This window comes from Crinia signifera, chromosome 1 (assembly GCF_055691185.1).
Source record: "Crinia signifera chromosome 1, ASM5569118v1, whole genome shotgun sequence".
NCBI lineage: Eukaryota > Metazoa > Chordata > Amphibia > Anura > Myobatrachidae > Crinia > Crinia signifera.
Window position 1 is genome coordinate 326,079,467 of NC_139217.1, and position 20,213 is coordinate 326,099,679.

Consider the following 20,213-nt stretch of genomic DNA (forward strand, 5'->3'; position numbering starts at 1 on the left):
GCGACATAGCACCCACCATTCATTCCACCACCAAATATCACTCCTTCCCTTCTGAGTCCTGCCATGCACCCAAATGGTATTTTTTGGTCACATTTGAGGCATTGCCGTACTCGGGAGAAATTGGGGCACAGATTTTGGGGTGCTTTGTCTCCTTCATTCCTTGTGAAAATGAAAAATTTTGAGCCAGAAATGCATTTTTGTGTAAAAAATTACATTTTTTTTACACAAAAATGCAGTTCTGGCTCCAAATTTTTCATTTTCACAAGGAATGAAGGAGACAAAGCACCCCAAAATCTGTGCCCCAATTTCTCCCGAGTACGGCAATGCCTCACATGTGACCAAAAAATACCATTTGGGTGCATAGCAGGACTCAGAAGGGAAGGAGTGATTTTTGTATTTTGCAGCTCAGATTCTGGTGGAATTTTGGTGGGTGCTATGTCGCATTAGCAAGACCCCCAAAGCACCAATACAGTGGAAGCCCCCAACAAGTGACCCCATTTTGCAAACTACACCCCTCAGGGAATTCATCTAGGGGTATAGTGTACATTTCAAACCCCCAGGGGTTTCACCAATTTTGATACAACTGAGCTGTGAAAATGAAAAATTAAATTTTTTACACAAAAATGCAGTTCTGGCTCCAAATTTTTCATTTTCACAAGGAATGAAGGAGACAAAGCACCCCAAAATCTGTGCCCCAATTTCTCCCGAGTACGGCAATGCCTCACATGTGACCAAAAAATACCATTTGGGTGCATGGCAGGACTCAGAAGGGAAGGAGTGATTTTTGTATTTTGCAGCTCAGATTCTGGTGGAATTTTGGTGGGTGCTATGTCGCATTAGCAAGACCCCCAAAGCACCAATACAGTGGAAGCCCCCCACAAGTGACCCCATTTTGCAAACTACACCCCTCAGGGAATTCATCTAGGGGTATAGTGTACATTTCAAACCCCCAGGGGTTTCACCAATTTTGATACAACTGAGCTGTGAAAATGAAAAATTAAATTTTTTACACAAAAATGCAGTTCTGGCTCCAAATTTTTCATTTTCACAAGGAATGAAGGAGACAAAGCACCCCAAAATCTGTGCCCCAATTTCTCCCGAGTACGGCAATGCCTCACATGTGACCAAAAAATACCATTTGGGTGCATGGCAGGACTCAGAAGGGAAGGAGTGATTTTTGGATTTTGCAGCACAGATTCTGGTTGAATGACCCCTGAAGCACCCATACAGTGGAACCCCCCCACAAGTGACCCCATTTTGCAAACTACACCCTTTAGGGAATTCATCTAGGGGTATAGTGTACATTTCAAACCCCCAGGGGTTTCACCAATTTTGATACAACTGAGCTGTGAAAATGAAAAATTAAATTTTTTCATTTTCACAGCCCAGTTGTATCAAAATTGGTGAAACCCCTGGGGGTTTGAAATGTACACTATACCCCTAGATGAATTCCCTGAAGGGTGTAGTTTGCAAAATGGGGTCACTTGTGGGGGAGGTTCCTAACTTTTAGCATCTTATGGTGCCTAGAAACCTACATGGTGCCTAAAAAATAATCTCATAAAAAGGAGGCTCCAAAATCAAGTAGGTGCTCCTTCTATTATGAAGCCTGTGGTTTGGTCAACGTGCACACTAGGGCCACATATAGGATATTTATGAAAACAAAAGAATTGGGGGAATCAATTTTTAGTCACATTTCTCTAGTAAAATGTACTGTGTTCCTTAGAAAAATGTATTAAAATTGCAAATCTGCAAAAAAAATGAAATTTTGAAATTTCACCTACACTTTGTTTTAATTCCTGTGAAACACCTAAAGGGTTAACAAACTTCCAAAATGCTGTTTTGAATACTGTGAGGGGTGCAGTTTTTGAAATGGCATCATTTATGGGGGTGTCTCACATACAAGTCCCTCAAAGTCACATCAGAACTGAACTGGTCCCTAAAAAAATCAGTGTTTGAAATTTTCTTGAAAATTTGAAAATTTGCTATTCATATTGTAAGCCTCCTAGTGTCCAAAAAAATTAAAAGGAAGTTGAAATAATGATGGAAACATAAAGTAGACATATGGTCTATGTTAGTTATTAACTATTTTGAGTGGTATGATTATTTGTCTCACAAGCAGAAAATTTAACATTTTGCAAATTGCTAAATTTTCCATTTTTTTCCGACATTTTGGTATTTTTCACAAAAAAACACAGACTGTATCGACGAAAATTTACCACTAACTTGAAGTACAATGTGTCACGAAAAAACAATCTCAAAATCACTGGGATAAGTAAAAGCAAAAAAAAGTTATCCCCACTTAAGTGATACCTGTCAGATTTGAAAAAAAGGGCTCTGTCAGGAACGCAAAAACTGGCTCTGTCAGGAAGGGGTTAAGATTTAATGTGCTTTGCAATCAAGTCTGAATTAGGCCCCTAGACCATTACAGTGTGTATAAATGGTACAGCTTTGCTTCTTACCTAGCTTTACAGTAACATATTCCCTTATTTCCACAGAGGTGGCAGTATTGTGATAGTCTCGTCTGTGGCAGGCTTTACCCCATTCCCAGTGAGTGAATTATTCTTACAGTTGCTACAAGTGTCTCCCCAGTACTATTGCACAATGCATTTTATTGTCTCATTGTTTCTATTGCCATGCATTGCTTTTCCATTGTCTTTTAGGTACTTGTTTCCTAGCACGGCGCCCACGATTTTAATCTTGTTACATCTTTTTGATCGCATTGATCAAATGATGATTTCATTGTACAATCACCCTGATGGGTGATTAGTATGTTATATGCACCCCCATTGTTAACGCTACCACCACTATTAATGCCAACCCGAAGCGTGGCGAGCGCAGCGGTATGCGTCCCCTGACCTTTTCATACCCCCACTATCCACGTCGGCGTGGAGTTGATTTTATATAGTGTGGCGAGCGCAGCAAGCCCCGCGAGGGGGCGTGGATAACTTCACATGTATTACGCGGGGCTCGCTGTGCTCGCCATGCTTCGGGCTCGGTGGCTCGCAGCACTCGCCACACTATATAAAATCAACTCCACGCCGACGTGGATAGTGGGGGTATGAAAAGGTTGGAGGACGCGTACTGCCGTTGGCGTTAATAGTTGCGGTGGCGTTAACGATGGGGGTGCATATAACATACTAATCAATCCATCAGGGTGCATGTACAATTAAATCATCATTTTGATCGCATCGATGCGATTTTAAAATTGTACGGTGCGGCTCTTAGGACCCGAAAATCGGATCCCATCGCATACCACTAATTAAGGTATGCGATGGCTGCCGTGCTAGGAAACATTACCGTCTTTTATATCTCATCTCTTTACACTGTTTATTTACCATTATCATATCTCTATGTTCATTGCCTTTTCTCTTCTAACCACTGTGATGCAACCAGAATACTGTCTTCCTGTGACCACTCTGTCCACCTCTATTATATCTTGATCTATAAACAACAGACTGGTATTGCATACATCAGCAAGGTACATGCTACACCAAGGACTTTTCTCCTCCTTGGACTACACACTATGTGGACCTCTGTATCATGGGTTGCTTATACAGGTTGAGTATCCCGTATCCGGGCGTCATCCAGGACTGGCCGCGGCCATCATCAAACTGATCAAAGCCAGGAGGATAAAAGACACGTGGAACTGGGGTTTCTGTGTGTTTCTTGTACTTTGCTTTTTTTCATTTCCCAATTATAGATCACATCCCACACATTATACTAGGGATGTGCATCGGCCAATTTTCGTGTTTTGGGTTCTGATTACCTTCAGGTTTTGGTTTCTACTGGGTTTTGCCAAAACACCCACTCAACCTTTTGGTTTTTGGGTTCTGATTTTTTTTTTTTTAAAGCATAAAAAACACTAAAATCACAGAATTTTTTTTATTTTTTTGCTCCTAAGCTATTAACCTCAATAGCATTCATCTCCACTCATTTCCAGTCTATTCTGAACATTCATCTCCACTCATTTCCAGTCTATTCTGAACACCTCACACCAAACAATATTGTTTTAAGGCCAAAAGGTTGCACCGAAGTAGCTGGATAACTATGATAAGCGACACAAGTGGGCGGCACAAACACTAGACTGATACGGCACACTTAATAGCACCCCTGGACTGATATGGCAAGCTTAGTATCACCCCTGGACAGCGCACTTGGTAGCACCCCATGAATTATACGGAAGACTTGGCTCACCCCAGGAATTATTTGGCAGACTTGGCTCACCCCTGGACTGATACGGCACACTTAGCATCACCCCTGGACTAATACAGCACACTTGGCAGCACCCCATGAATTATACGGAAGACTTGGCTCACCCCAGGAATTAATTGGCAGATTTGGCTCACCCCTGGACTGATACGGTAAACTTAGCACCACCCCTGGACTGATACGGCACACTTAGCATCACCCAATGACTAATACAGCACACTCGGCAGCACCCCATAAATTATACAGCAGACTTGGCTTACCCCAGGAATAATACGGCACAGATGGTGGCACCCCTGAGCTGATACAGCACACATGGTGGCACACGTGGTATTATACGGCACAGATGGCGGAACCCCTGGACTGATACAGCACACATGGAATTATACGGCACACATGGCGACTTTCCTGCAGTAAAAAGAAAAAAAACTTTTGAATTATTTTAATAAAAAAATGGCAGCACCTCTGGATTGATACAGCAGACTTAGCGCACCCCATGAATTATACAGCAGACTTGGCTCACCCCTGGACTGATTAGACACACTTAGCATCACCCCTGGACTGATTAGGCACACTTAGCATCACCCCTGGACTGATTAGGCACACTTGGCAGCACCCCATGAATTATACAGCAGACTTGGCTCACTCCTGGAATTATACGGCACACATGCGGGTACCACTAACCTGATACAGCACACATGGAATTATACGGCACAGATGGCGGCACCCCTGGACTGATATGGCACACATGGCGGCACCCCTGGACTGCTACAGGACACATGGGGGAACCCATGGAATTATATGGCACACATGCGAGCACCCCTGGACTGATACAAGACACATGCGAGCACCTCTGGACTGATATGGGGCACATAAGGGCACCCCTGGACTAATACGGGACACATGCGGGCACCCCTGGACTGATACGGGAAGCATGCGGGCACCCCTGGACTGATATGGGACACATACGGGCACCTCTGGTCTGAGATGGGACACATGGGGGCATCCCTGGAATTATACAGCACACATGCGGGCACCCCTGGACTGATACGGGACACATGGGGGCACCAGTAGAATTATACAGCACACATGGGTGCACTGATATGGCACACTTAACACCCCTTGCAGGTACAAAAAATAATACACCTTTTTTATTTTTATTAAAAATGGGGGCAGCTCCCCTTGACTCATAGGGGACACAGGGCAGCACAGCTGGACTGATATGGGACACTTGGCAGGACAGCTGGACTGATACCGGGCAGCCCTGTAGTAAAAATATATATATTTTTTTTCAGCAAGCCCCTTAGATGTTCCCCACAGCAGTCCCATATAGCAGCCCTCCTGTATAGTGCCACATAACAGTACCCCCTTAGTATAGTGTCCACGACACTTCCCCCTTAGTAGTTGTACCCTGGCCTTTACTAGTTTCCCGCTTAGTAGTTCCCCCTTAGTAAATGTACCCTTTAGTTTCAGTGTCCTCTGTCCCCCTTAAACAGCCCCCATTAGTAACTCCATTAGTGCCTGTATTAGTTTCTCCCCCATTAGAGTTACATTGTCCCCCATAGCTTTACCCTCCTTGCAGACAGCACGGACACATCTGCGCTGTCTGACTTTCACATGCCGAATGAAGAATGGCGCCGGAGCCGGGACTTATATAGAGTTCCGGATCTCGCAAGAATCCAACTCCGGGGGATGACGTTTTGCCCGTGCGCCCGGATCCGAGTAAGTTTGTGCGGGCTCGGATCTGGGCAATCCGAACCTTCACATCTCTACATTATACCTATGGATGTCTCCCAAGTTGGCTGCCTCACCTGGTACTTTTGTGCGTAAGATGAATGATCTGTGAATTTATTATCTTTATATTCAAACACTAACCATTGTGCATTCAAGATGGCTGACTCCAACATGGCTTATTTTCAGAACATGTACAGTGCTTTAACTCCTTTTGAAGAAAACTATACATTTTTTATTAAACATGATCTTGTTCTTTCTGATGCATATTCTTCTTGAAATTGTTTTGTAATTCTCTCCTAGGCTCTCGGCCCATACAGTGTCAGTAAGACCGCATTGCTTGGCCTAACCAAGGCTCTTGCGCCAGAATTATCCCCACTAAACATCAGAGTAAATTGTCTTGCACCTGGTCTCATCCGCACCAAGTTCAGTTCAGCTGTGAGTCTCTAATAATGTTAACCAACTGTGTGTACTATTGTGATATTGATGCTAAAATTTGGTATAGAGTAATATAATTAACACTTTGTACACCTAAACGGCGTATATAGTCAAAATAGAGCGAAAAAAAGGGTAGGTATAACAAAACTGTGCTGATCAGGTAAACAGAGGAAGGAAAAAAGGATAGCATAGTAAAACTACAACATTTTATAATGAAATAAAACTTCCCTTAAAAAATGGATGGATCATAATCACAGTAAAAACAGTCAAAATACAACATACAGAAACCAGCTCCTGTATGTATAAAAGGGAACAGACTTTCATCAAGGGCTACAATAATCAATATAGAGAATAGGAAGCGATTTCCTACTTGTTGTCTGTTTTGTTTCATATACCTATACAGTATGTTGCATAATATTCTTTCATGTTTTATGTAACTTAGCCCATCAAAAAAGTGTCGGCGTCAGTATCAAGGGAAGTTTTATTCTATTGTACTTTTACTATGCTATCCTTTTTCTTCTTCCATCACCTGATCAGCACCATTTTGCTGTGTCTACTATTGTGAAATGGAATTGTGGTTGTGAAGCAGGTTGGTTTTGCGTGAGGCCGTGCAGCTAGTCATGTGTATGGGTCAGTGTAGTGCACATCAGTTCCAGGAAAGTGAGCTGTACAGTCTTTTTCTCTCCACAGCTGTGGAAGAACGAATCCGTCTTGGAGCAACTAACAACCTCTCTAGGTATAAGCAGGTAAGCAGTGGCATAATCCTAGTTTTGGAATACACTAACCATCAGTGTTTGGATCATTTGCTTACAGTACATGCTGGACAAGAGCAGGGCAATAAAATATAATAATTATAACAGAGTACTAACTTAATTTTTACTAGTAAGAACTTCCTATATTACATTGTATGTTTTCATGAACAGACGCACTGACCACCATGCACATGTTCTCCATGCACCCATAACCCATGGTGTACAAGGGTGCAGCACCATGTGTCTAAATGTCACCTGAAATAACATCCTGCAGGCTGGAGAGCCACCCACCTGGTGTTCAGTGTCCTTGTCCCTGAACCTCTTGGGTGGTATCATGACATCACATGCGTGTTGGGCAGGCCGCAAGAGCATTAGTGCCCTGAAATGGTACAGTGTACTGCTCATATCCTATTGGCATGTGCATCTTTTAAGCATGTTTACATAAAAAACGGTCTGTGACTGACAACTGCACCTATAGTAGGAATAATCCCACTGAATATTTGTATCCAGACCATTTCTCCATATGTGCAGTGGTGTAAAGCTGGGTACACACTCGAGTAACAGTAATTCATTACGTCATCGGGAAAAAAATCCCCATCAGCAGAGTTTTCTGGTACATACTGGCACAATGTTAATGAAGAACGGAAAGATCAATGTTCTGTTCTATATTAGCGTGCATTAGGTCACTAGCAATATCACTATGGCTATCACATCAAACCGAACATGAAATTAACACTCTAGTGTACAGAATAATGGTCATGTGCAGTGAGTGGTAGCTGGAAGTGACAGCACCGATTGCCATCCAGAAGGGGTAGGTTGAGCCTAAATTCAAGCAGGCCAAATTACCTCATTGGATTGACCCCAGTGTGTAAGTATTATACTCCTTTCACACCTCATCCTTGACCCAGGTTATCGGCGGGTTGATGACGTATCAACCCGGGCAGAGGTGCAATGCATTTTAGCAGAGGGTGTGTGACGTCAGCCGAGTAAGTCTCAGGCTACTTTGTGCCTATGATGATTGGTGGAAAAATGATTCACTGGTGAGACTGTGACAAAGAGTTTTAGACATATTCACACGGCTACAAAGTCTTTGCACAGTGTGCACATTAATTCGCAAGGCAGAATTTCGCTGTAGCGAGGCAGTGTCTCCCTGACACATCACAAGACATGCGATTAGCCCCCATTTCTTGCTCGGGTTCCATGGTCCCACAGGGTGACATTGTGATTGTAGGCGGTTCAGAGGACCATGGCACCAATCAGCCAAGCTTTCAGGTTTCCAAGGATGCACGGCTCCTCTCCCATATAACCCCCGCCTCCATGGCTAGCTCATCAGTTTTTCGTTGGTGCCAGCAGGAAACTGGAGCACCTTTATTTTCAGCAGGGATTGCCTCTTTTCTTTTGGGGGGGGGGGGGGGGTGTTTACACTGTGCAGCATTACCGCTGCTGCATACCTCCCAACTTTTGAAGTTGGGAGGTCGGGACGTTCGCGCGGCGTAGCCGCGCGCGCTCCCGAAAAGGGGCCGTGGCCTCGAGAAAAGGGGGCATGGCCTCACGGGGTGACGCGAAATCCGGCCACGCCCCGTTTTCGACGCTCGTCGTCGCTGAATAGACGCTGTGCGCATGCACACAGCGTCTATTCTCGGCAAGCTGGGGGGGCTCCCAACTGTCCCCCCCACCGCGGGACAATGGCGGCCCCGGGCGGGACGCGGGAACGTCCCCGAATATCGGGACTTTCCCGCGGTAATCGGGACAGTTGGGAGGTATGCTGCTGGGCTGCCTGCACCGTCAGTCACATTGACGACAGCGCAGCAGTTCCATCCTGCCGGCGCCGAAACTCCCCCACGACCCTGGTCAAGAGGGGTATGCGGCGAGGTGGAGCCTGGCACCTAGCACCGCAGGACACCAGTAACCTCCGACAGCATGGCCGGAGAACACGGACAGGTAAGGCTCTCTGTAAGAGCACTAAATCGCTGTCCTGCTGCGTGCCAGGGAGATGGGCCGCAGCAGCTGGCGTGGACACTGCTGCTTGCAGCAGGGACTCCACTAGACCACCAGGGCATTGAGCACAGGCTGGGTGTAATCACTCATTTTGCACAGGGCTCATTAGAACCAGGTGGGGGAAGACCAGCATACAGGGGAGGCTGTTCCAGCCTGTAGCTTCCTTCCCGGCTTTGGCCGATTCACTACAAGTGTCTAGTCCTCAAGCTGATTAAAAACCCTACTCCTTTCTCAGAGACACTTGAGATTCAGCATGCAGCAAGTCTCCAGGAGTGTTTGGGTTAGTCTCCCATGTAAAACTGTCCACAAGCTGTGAATGCTTTTACAGACAGCCATATCCCACTGGTTCTTTGGGGCTTAGTGGTCGATTGGGGTGCAGTGGCATAGATTTGCCCCAGCTATTACACTGTGTATGTGACTTGTGCTAGTCTGTTTTTTCTCTCTGTACATGCTTATCACTGTCCCTTGTTGTTTCATATCTTCTGAACAACACTTTTGTTGGTAAGCTGCTCAATCAGAGGTGTGTCGCTCAGGTTCCAAAAGGCAGGGGCAATTCTGTCTAGGAAAAAACATTTGGTATCCCAATTGCACACTGAGTGAAACATAACTACATCACATTGTATATATTTTGTATTTTAATCACACCTTCACTTCCCTACATAGCACCTATGTGCTTCTTATTAACCCCTACTAATTTTCATTTGTGTGCTGCCCTGGAGTACTCAGCCTGTGTCGGGGGCCCACACCCAGACCCATACCCAGTATTAGGGACCCCCAGTGACAGAGATGCCTTGACGTACGGCCTGGGGGCTTAGCCCTATATCTGCAGATATGCGCAACCAAAATCTCTGTGTTATCTGATTAATATGTAGTTATGTTTCACTCAGTGTGCAATTGGGATACCAAATGTTTTTTTCATATCTTCTGAGTCAGAAGAATTAGAGGTTTATCCTCTTTAGTCACATACTGCTGTGTTATCACTCTAGGGGCCAAATGTAATAGGGTGAGAGTTTCAGAAAGTGAGAGATTTTGGAGAGTTTTTCCCATTTGTTTTAAAGTGGCAATCATTTACACAACAAAACCAGGTTGATTTTGCCATGTAAATGATTGCTGCTTTAAAACAAATAGGAAAACTCTCCCAAAATCTCTCACTTTCTGAAACTCTCACCCTATTACATTTGGCCCATGGTTTTCCTATCAAGGCTATACCTATTGTGTATATTACCTCCTTGTTTGTCTGTTTTCAACATGACTTCTAAACAGGGGCACACTGTAAAATGCGATAATTTCGCCCCAATGTATTATCTGCCGGGCGCAGGGACAGGGCTCCGAAAGGAGCCTGTCCCTGCGATGCCTGGAGCCGGAAGCCGGGGGGTTTGCGCATGCGTGGTTATGCGCTGACACCCCCCCCCCCCCGCGACCCCGCTGACCGCACCGCCCGAGCCATAGGCTACAATGGACTATCGCCATACCAGAATGGCGATAGCCCAGGGGTGCGATGCCGGGCTGCCCGATGTTAATACATCGGGCAGCTTCGCATCCCCCATATAAACCTGTGGCTGGCGGCGCTGCAGGTGGGGATCGCAGCAGGGATCGGAGATTCCTGCTGCGGTCCCCTGTGATACATTTCAGTGATACTTAATATTTGCGGTTAACCCCCGAAAAGATTTAGCCGCAAATATTAGTTGATAAATGGGCCCAGAGTCTCCTTTGCTCTTATCATTTAAGGCAGGTGTGGCCAAACCTGTCCTCAAGATCTACTAACGGTGCATGTTTTCCAGGCAACCTGTGGATCTATAGTAGGAATGAATGCAGAATGTTTTAAAATGTGACAGTTAGTAGTGACTACAGCTGTGCACCAGCTAGGTAACCTGCAAAATGTGGACCGTTGGTAGATCTCGAGGACTGGTTTGGCCACCCCTGATTTAAGGCTTGTGCTGCAGGCCTGTCTGAGCAGGATGTTATCCAGTTATGTGTCAACTGCCAATCCTCTGCCCCGGTGGCTGTACAGGAGCCTCCTTGGGCAGCCTTTCAGCAGCTTCTGGGCACCTTAGTGGATCGCCTACAGCCCCCTGTAATTACACCGGCTGTACAGGCTCCTCCACCATGGGTAGATACCTTGACAACCATGGTGCAAACCCTTGCACTGACATCGGTGGCTATGCAGAAGTTACTGCCAACTACATCTTTCAGAAACCAGTTACCTAGTGTTTCTGCCCCATTACTCCCATTGTTAGATGATGACACTACAAGAGATGAGGATGATGATAATGGGGATGAAGATGATGACAAAGCTGATGGGAGTTAGGGACACCTGTAGTACAAGCGGATATGGCAGATGTACAAGCCCTTATTGACGTAATACGGCTAGTGTTCTTATCTGACACTGATGAGCCTGAGCCAGTGGCAAAGCCCAGGGATGTTTAAAAAAAAAAAAAAAGGTTATCAAAGCCCAATTTCCACATTCGGACCACTTAATGGAGATCCGTACTGACCAATGAGAGGCTTTGGGAAAGAAATCCTATTTTTCTAAGAGAGTTCTAGCCAGGTACCACTTGCCATCAGAAGATTGCACATTGTGGTAAGCTCCTCCCCTGGTAGTTTCCCATGTTACACCACTGATTAAACCAACTGTCCTTCCTATTACCACAGGATATTCTCTAAAGGATCCTATGGATAGGCACTTAGAGCACTCTCTTAAAGCCATTTTTTCCCTCACAGGAGCGGTCCAAAGACCTACTGTGGCTGCGACCTGGGCCGCAAAGGCTATTCTGCCATGGCTACAGGCCGTGGAAGACGAATTACCCAGTGACACATCGGAAGATGCAAGACTATGCCTCTCTCATATTAAGCAGGCCGCAATATATATAATGGAGGCATTGTCTGATGCTGGAGTCCTAGCAGCAAAGGAGATACGGTCATTTGGTCCACAGCATGATGGTCGACAGTCATTCGGTCGACACCATTGGGTCGACATGGGAAAAGATTGACATGGGTCTAGGTCGACATAGGAAAAGGTCGACGTGGTTCTAGGTCGAAAGGTCATTAGTTCGACAGGTCATTAGTTCGACGTGTCTAGGTCGACAGTCAAAAGGTTGACATGGGGTTTTTCACTGTTCTTTGAACCAAAATGTGCCGACAGGCGGTATTTCAAGCCCTACCATCCACTAGGGCGTGGTGGTAGAATAAAATAGTGTGCCGGGCGTAGCGAGGCACCGTGCCCGACGCATAGCGAGCGGATGCGGTGCACTTTAAACTGTGTACATGTCGACTGTGTTGACATCCAGGTAAAAAAAACAGTGAAAAGCCCCATATCAACCTTTTGACTGTCGACCTAGACATTGTTGAACTAGTGACATGTCGAACGAATGACCTTTCGACCTAGAAACATGTCGACCTTTTCCCATGTTGACCTAATGGTGTCTACCTTTTCCCATGTCGACCATCATGCTGTAGACCAAATGATCCCAACCCCAGCAAAGGCATCTGCAAACTCTGTATTGGCACGTTGTATCCTGTGGCTACGGCCCTGGAAGGCTGACCTAGAGTCTAACAAGACACTAGAAATGCTACCCTTTAAGGGGGATGTTTTGTTTGGGGAAGAGCTCAATAAAATTGTAGCCTCGCTGGCAGCGGCTAAGACTAAATGCCTTCCCTCAGCTGTCCCTCAGAGACCAAAAACTACAACTTTTCGTTACTTTCGTCCCCAAGGTAAAGAAAGAGGTCAATCCTTTCCTCGCACATCAACCACTGCCAAGCCAACCAAGTCTAATGGTGCGTACACACGGGGGCGATTATAGCAAATATCGCTGGAAATACGGCAGTGTAACATTTTCATCTGCGACCATCTCTGGTCGCAGATGAAAACAGGACACTGAGCAATATGATTGCTGAGCAATATATTGCCAGCGATCATATTGCCCCGTGTGTACGCACCTTATGCCCAAACAAGCCTGGGCCACTAGACAACCCCCAGTCAACCCAGATAAACCTGCAGCATGAGGGGGTGGGCCTTCCACAGGGGACCTCAAAGTGGGAGGCAGCCTTCTACAATTCACACAACAGTGGCTCACCACATCAGCGGATGTTTGGGTGAGAGAAGTCGTGTCAAGAGGATACTCCCTCTTGTTCAAAAGAACCCCCCCTACAAAAGTTATTTTGTACAGGCCTACCTCACAATCCGCAAAAAGCGGAACAATTATTGCAAATATTGGCCTCCCTGTTGCGGTCTCAGGTCATTATACCAGTCCCTCAACACCAGCGAGGGATAGGTTTTTACTCCACTGCCCCTCGAGTGTTTACCAAGGTGATGGCAGTAATGGCGGCATATCTGCATCTCCAGGGGATCAGAGTATTTCCCTACCTGGACGATTTGCTCCTTATAGCAAAGTCACCGGTAGTGCTATTAGCACATTTACAAACAACGATTGCTGTTCTCCAACAGCATGGTTGGCTCCTCAATTGGGCGAAGTCCTCCCTCACTCCGTTACGTCAGATGTGGCACCTGGGTGCTTGTCTATACTCCCACACACAGATTGTTCCTACCAGGGGACAAGTGTCAATCTCTACAACCAAGGATACACCTCTTCTTACAGAGCCCCAGAGTATCCATCCATCTGGCAATGCAAATTCTGGGTCTAATGGTGTCAACATTCGACATGGTCGAGCAGGCGCAATTTCACTCACGCCCCGTCCACCGTCTGAACCTTCGGAAATGAGATGTACAACAGAGGTTTGGATATCTCTCCAGTGGTGGCTACAATTGCCTCATCTGAACCAGGGTTGTCCTTTCTGGTTCACAGATTGGATTCTCCTCACTACCGACGCCAGCAGCTACGAGGCTGGGGAGCGGTAGTACAATCCCGGTCCTTGCAAGTCGTATGGTCCAAGCTGGAAACACGCTTGTCCGTCAATGTCCTGGAGCTTCCAGCAGTGTACAACTTGCACATATCTCTTAATTGAAGCCACATTTGTGTATGAAGCAGATCCACACCTCAAATATGTACTTTTGTGACCATACCAGTAGTGTGTGTGTGTGTTGTACAATTGCTTTCTATTTTTATAAAAGCTCTATATATTTATTTATTACTTAACAGTTTGATATATAGCGTAGCATATTTTTTAGGAGAAAGTGTTACAGCAAACTGGGTATTTAAAGATGGTCAAAGGTATGAGGGCCCTGCTAGCAAGCTTACAATCTACAGGGAAATAGGCAATAATTCCACCGGAATGCAAAGGTTCCTGGTGTGCTGTATGATACGGTGACCCAACAGTTTGGCCAGGGGTCAGGAGGATGGAAAATATGAAAAAGAAAGAGTCGATATGTGTGGACTGTACAGTGAGGATGTAATTAGATAGGAACTGTATATGAAGGTTAAGTTGCTGGTTCTGGAATTTGATAAGCTTGCCTGAAGAGGTGAGTTATCAGGGAACACTTGTAGGTTTGGAGACTGGAGGAGAGTCTTATTGTGCTTGGGAGAGCATTCCACAGAGTGGGTGCAGCCCGAAGTCATGCAATCGGGAATGGGAGCGAGTAATGAGTCTGGATGAGAGAAGTAGATCTTGTGAGGAACGAAGAGGTCGGGTTGGAAGATATTTTGAGACAAGAGATGTATGTTGGTGTAGTTTGGTTTATGGCTTTGTGTGAGTAAAATAATTTTGTATAGAATACGGTAGAAAACGGGAACCCAATGGAGTGACTGGCAGAGTAGCTTTGCAGGCGATGAACGTCTAGCTAGAATGATTAGCCTCGCAACTGCATTGATGATGGGCTGTAGTGTTGAGAGTCTGAATTGTCAAAGGCCAATAAGGAGACTTTTGCAATAATCAATACGTGAGATGATGAGAGCATGGATTAGAGTTTTTGCAGTGTCTTGTGTAAGCGAAGGGCACATTTTGAATGTGTTTTTTAGGTGCACATGGCTTGATTTTGAAACAGATTGAATGTGGGGAACAAAGGAAATGTAATTGTTAAGAATGACACCTAGGCAGCGAGCTTGAGTGGTAGGAGTGATTGACATATTCTCAACAGCGATAGATATATCTAGTTGGTAACTTCTATTTATTGGTGGAAATATAATTCTGTTTTAGAAATATTCTGTTTGAGGTGGCGAGATGACATCCAGGGTGAAACAACAGAGATGCATTCATAGACATGGCCCAATACATATGGAGACAGGTCCAGGGAGGATAAGTAGAGCTGAGTATCATCCGCATACAGATGATACTGAAATTCAAAAGAGCCGATTAGTTTGCCAAGAGATGAGGTATAGATTGAGAAAAGCAGAGGACCTAAGACTAAGCCTTGTGGTAATCCAACTGATAGAGGTAGTGAAGAGGAGGTGGAATTAGAGAAATGAACACTAAGGGGGGTATGCAATCACCGGCAAGCATCTCCCAATGGTGGAGATGGCCAACAGGCCCTATTCAGTGCTGTTTTCCCCGAAAGCATTGAACAGGGTAGCTCGTCAGAACGAGCCCAACTTCAAAAGCAGTTGGGCTCGTTCTGCCGAGAAGGCCCGGGAAGTGACAAGATCTCAGCCGCAGCTCGCCTCTTCCCAGCCGCAACACGCGGCCACACCCTCTTCTCGTCCCATTGCAGGTGGGACATTGAATCCCACCTGCGTGTTCTCGGTCAAGCAGACCGAGGATGGGACAGGGTCATGGCTGTCGAGCAAGCTCGACAGCCGCGACCCCCAAATTGAATACCCCCTAAAGGAGCATTTATATTGGTAGGTTGAGAACCAAGAAAGGGCTGTGTCTTTAAGACCTATGAAGTGCAGTGTTTGTATGAGAAGTGTGTGTGGTCAACAGTGTCAAAAGCAGCAGAGAGATCTACAAGAATTATTAGTGAATAGTGGCCATTAGACTTAGCAGTGACAAGATATTTAACATCTTAGTCAGTGCTGTCTCTGGGGAGTGTTGGGAACGAAAGCCTAACTGAAGTGGGTCTAATAAGTTGTGCGAGTTAAGAAAGTGTGTGAGGTGAGTGTAGGCAAGTCTCTCAAGTAGTTTTGAGATAAAACAATAAACTGTTTTGCATATAATCCGTACACTAATTGCTTCATAACTGTATTCATTCACATACTGCCTGTTAACAGAACTGTAAGTAAGCTAGATCAATGTCGCTTTCTCGTCCTACAGTGAAACCTGATATATTCATTTTAATTTGTGTGTCTCGCTCAATATATTGATCTGTTCATTGTATATAATTGTAATAAATGTATGGTATCTGTTTACTGACATGATGGTTCTTACCACAGAATTGGGGAGCCTGAAGACTGTGCCGGAGCAGTCTCCTTCCTCTGCTCTCCCGATGCGGCATACATCACTGGTGAAACGGTAGTGGTTTCAGGAGGTGGACACTCTCGTCTATGAGCATCTCACCAATATATGTTTTATCCTTACTACTGTATCATTATGTCTGACAATAAATTTTCAAGAGTGGCCCAAGTTTATTAAGGAGCGAGCCTCATATGTTATTGATCTATTGCTGAGTGGTTTTCCCTATTACTAGAGTGCTATAAACACTTAAGAAGGTTGAGGGCCACAGGAAAGCTGAGGACCTTTTTTAGCCTGAAGGCCATCAATAGAAGACTTGATCCTGGTCACTAGAGGTTTACTTCCGAAAAGCCAATTATTTCTGATAAATGTACGCTACTATCACTCCCACACACTTTTAATACAGATTTTATTGACCCTTGTAAATCTATACTGGATCAACTATATAGACGGGTGAATGAAACTATTTTTTTTTTATCTTAAATATAAAACAAATCTGTATGTAAATGTCTGTTATTGCTCAGTAGAAGTAATTTTATAAAGCTAGTATTGGCATCTAACATTCTGATTATATTTTACATTGTAGACATTTGTTCACAAAATGTCTTTGTAAACAAAAGTTGCTGTTTTTCCTTCAGGCATTAAAACAGAAAGATGCTTGGGGCTAATAACTTGTGAGCAAGCCACACAAAGCTGGCAAGAAGTAGCTGGTTCTGAGATCTACCCCTGCAGCGCTTTTGTCCTTGGAACGTGTTCATTATCATATCTAAACAGATGCTTACAGGAAACTACAAGCGCTTGTATTGAAAAGGAAAATTGTTGGTGATGAGGGGTATATATGGTAAAAAACAGTGTCACCTGTGCCAGATCAGATTCCTATTCAGAGAAGTCCCTTTAAGTTGAGTTGTTTTCAACTAATTGCCTTTAAGCTATAGACACATGGGCCGATGTGGCCGTCAATATGGGCAAACCACCAGGACCTGGCGGGGTGCCGGCATCGGCCAGCAGGGAGGAAGTGGTGGGAGAAGTGAGAGCATGGCCCTCGTTATGAGATAGTAGACTCTAATGCACAATCTACGATTTTCACATTGGATTCCGATGCTGCGCATTGGGATCGGATCGGGTGCTGCATAGCACGGTGCGAGTTGCACTATGTGCTATGCAATTTTGTCTATATGGCTTGGAAATCTTGGACAGATCTTTGGAAACGGCATTATTTTACCAATATACTAAACGGAACAACAATAACCAATAGTCCACAGTTTCTTTTTATATTTAAGTACACAACAAGATTCAATTCAAGTGGCAGTCCGGTCCAAGTTTACATTAGTGAGACAAATGTAATCTTGAATATACCATTTGCTTCTTAAGCTGTAACACTAAAAGTTTTCAAGTAATACTTTATGTAGTATTTGTTTTGGTGTGCTATCTACGGGATTGATATTCTGACAAGGAATCATACACTGGATAAGAAGGAAGTCTGTTACTTTATTAACAGCAGTCAGACAGTACACAGGATGGACAGTTTATCAAATCAGGTTACAGCATAGCAAGCCTTTACAGCAGGCAACCAATAGGCTTCACAATTCGGATACACTACAGAGATATAGCGTAGTTTCCCACATTCCCTAGCCTATTGCCCAGCCACTAAAAGGCATTGGGAACCCTGACCCTCTGCTCTGGACAAACATACAACAGAACATAACAGGTGTTGTTAATTTGCAGATGTGATTTACACGAGATCTTTGTGCTGTCACCTGCTCCTCAGTATACACAGCATCCAAATTAGGGTGCTTATAATAATGTGTCTTGAAACCATCTTTTTTGGAGCAAGCCACACCCAGTACACCACACCCTCTGGCCCAAATTAGAATTCTGATTTCACTGTTTCTATAAATATAAGTGCTTTATGTTGTGCCAAAGTTACGTTTTACTAAAAGTGTAGCCTTTGGTTGCCACTTCCGCCACCACAGATGAAAAGAATATAAAAACAGCATTTCTCAAAATTAATTTGGCAAAATAAATGACCACGAATAGGCCTACTGAAACTACAACACCTTGTATCTAACGGGGGAATGAACCTCCCTAACCTACGTATCTACAATCAGGCCTGCATTTATAGATATATTAAGGATTGGATACACATCACATCCAACCACACGAACATATATCAATCTTTCTCGACTCACCACTTAATGTTGTTTTTACATAGTCACAAACAAGAAATCACAAATTCAATAGCCCAAAACCCCCTACTAATAACATCCTGGACTGTTTGGCACCACACAATACGCAAACACAACCTGAACAGTCCTCATTCCCTATTCTTGCCATTGATCGCTAACCCATAATTTTAAGGTGGACAGGCCTCACAACCTTTCATATCATGGAAAACTAAAGGTATATCGCACATGAGGGCCCTCTTTGATAACACAACATCAGCCCCTTTGAAGGTCCAAGACCTAGCAGAAAGATATACACTTCCCAAATCACAGGCATTAGCAATGTATCGAGCCCAACACTATGCAAGCTCAGTTCTTAAGCATCTCTCACATCAGGACTGGGCTAAGGACTAGGGAATTACCTAGACATGTTCTTGTTCAGGCCTACGTCATGTAGAATAGCAATATCTACATATTACCAAATTTTACACACCCCGAGGGATCTCAACACCATGCACGCAGGCATGTCTACATGGACACAGATCTTTCCCCAATGAAGCAATTATTACGATCATTCCAATACTCATAGAAAACATTACCCTCATCTATGTATAGAGATATGTTCTACAATATTTACCACAATGGATACCTTTCCCCACACAGATGTTATGTTATGGGCATTTCCGACACAAACGCGTGCATAAAGTGTGGCAGCCCAGGTGCAACATTTAAACATTCAATGTGGGATTGTCCACTCATATCATGTTTTTGGAAACAGGTGAGAGGATTTTCAGTGACACCTTCCACTAATAGCTGAATGAGCGCTTTTGGGCATTTTCCCTCCCAACACAGCAATCTTACAAGATAGTAAAAAAAGTAATGCTTATTATATTGGCAGTGGCTCGCAAATGCATCCTACACCAATTAATTCACGTGGATCCCCCAACCATTCAGTTGTTTAGAGCAAAACTTTTTCACATTTTTTAATGTTGTCTTTATTGGGTTATTGTCACTTGATCTTAAAACACAGAGCTATAAATGTGTCCGTTCTGCCCACTGGTATGAAATGCAAACCATTTCGTGAGATGTTCCGATCAATCTTCCAACACGCCGGTTTTAGATCAGACCGTGCGGCGCTCCAGCTGTGTCTATTCAAGCTTGTATGTTCACGTAACACTGCAATATTAAAAATGTCATAACCTGTTACCTTGTACAACAAATTTATATTGCATTTATATGTTATATGCATTTATATATTATCATGCACAAATTGAATTTAATGTTTGCATTTCTGTAACAAATAAAACAATATTTTGTTAAAAAAAAGTGTTGCCTTTGTTTAAGGCACGTTATAGTGTGTACAGTATGGGTAAAAATTGTACCTTATGTCAAGGCAATGATTTTTTGTGGATGTGCTAGTGATTTTTATATGCCAAATAGTGTGTGTTTTTATATTTAAGATACTGTTACCCTTTCTTTTATGCACATTATTGTAATGTGTATACTGTATATAAAAAAAGTAATGTCTGAGGTTAAGGTAAAGTATGAATTTTTACGCTTATGATGTAAATGCACATAATACAAACAACACTTTACATGATTCCACATACTGTATGGAAAAAATTGGATTTGCATCAAAATAAAC

General features: G+C 44.2%; 1 protein-coding gene across 2 annotated transcripts in view; it reads left to right on the plus strand.

The window, feature by feature from the left end:
• Positions 1 to 16,582, plus strand: part of LOC146080953 (dehydrogenase/reductase SDR family member 4-like) — a 54,899-nt gene extending 38,317 nt beyond the window's left edge. For both annotated transcript variants that reach the window (XM_083188729.1, XM_083188719.1), the window contains exons 6-9: positions 2,496 to 2,547; positions 6,241 to 6,375; positions 7,066 to 7,121; positions 16,388 to 16,582. In XM_083188729.1, the coding sequence (XP_083044855.1) occupies positions 2,496 to 2,547; positions 6,241 to 6,375; positions 7,066 to 7,121; positions 16,388 to 16,502 (358 nt within the window). In that variant the 3' untranslated portion in view covers positions 16,503 to 16,582. The remainder of the gene's footprint in view (positions 1 to 2,495; positions 2,548 to 6,240; positions 6,376 to 7,065; positions 7,122 to 16,387) is intronic.
• Positions 16,583 to 20,213: the final 3,631 nt, after the last annotated feature.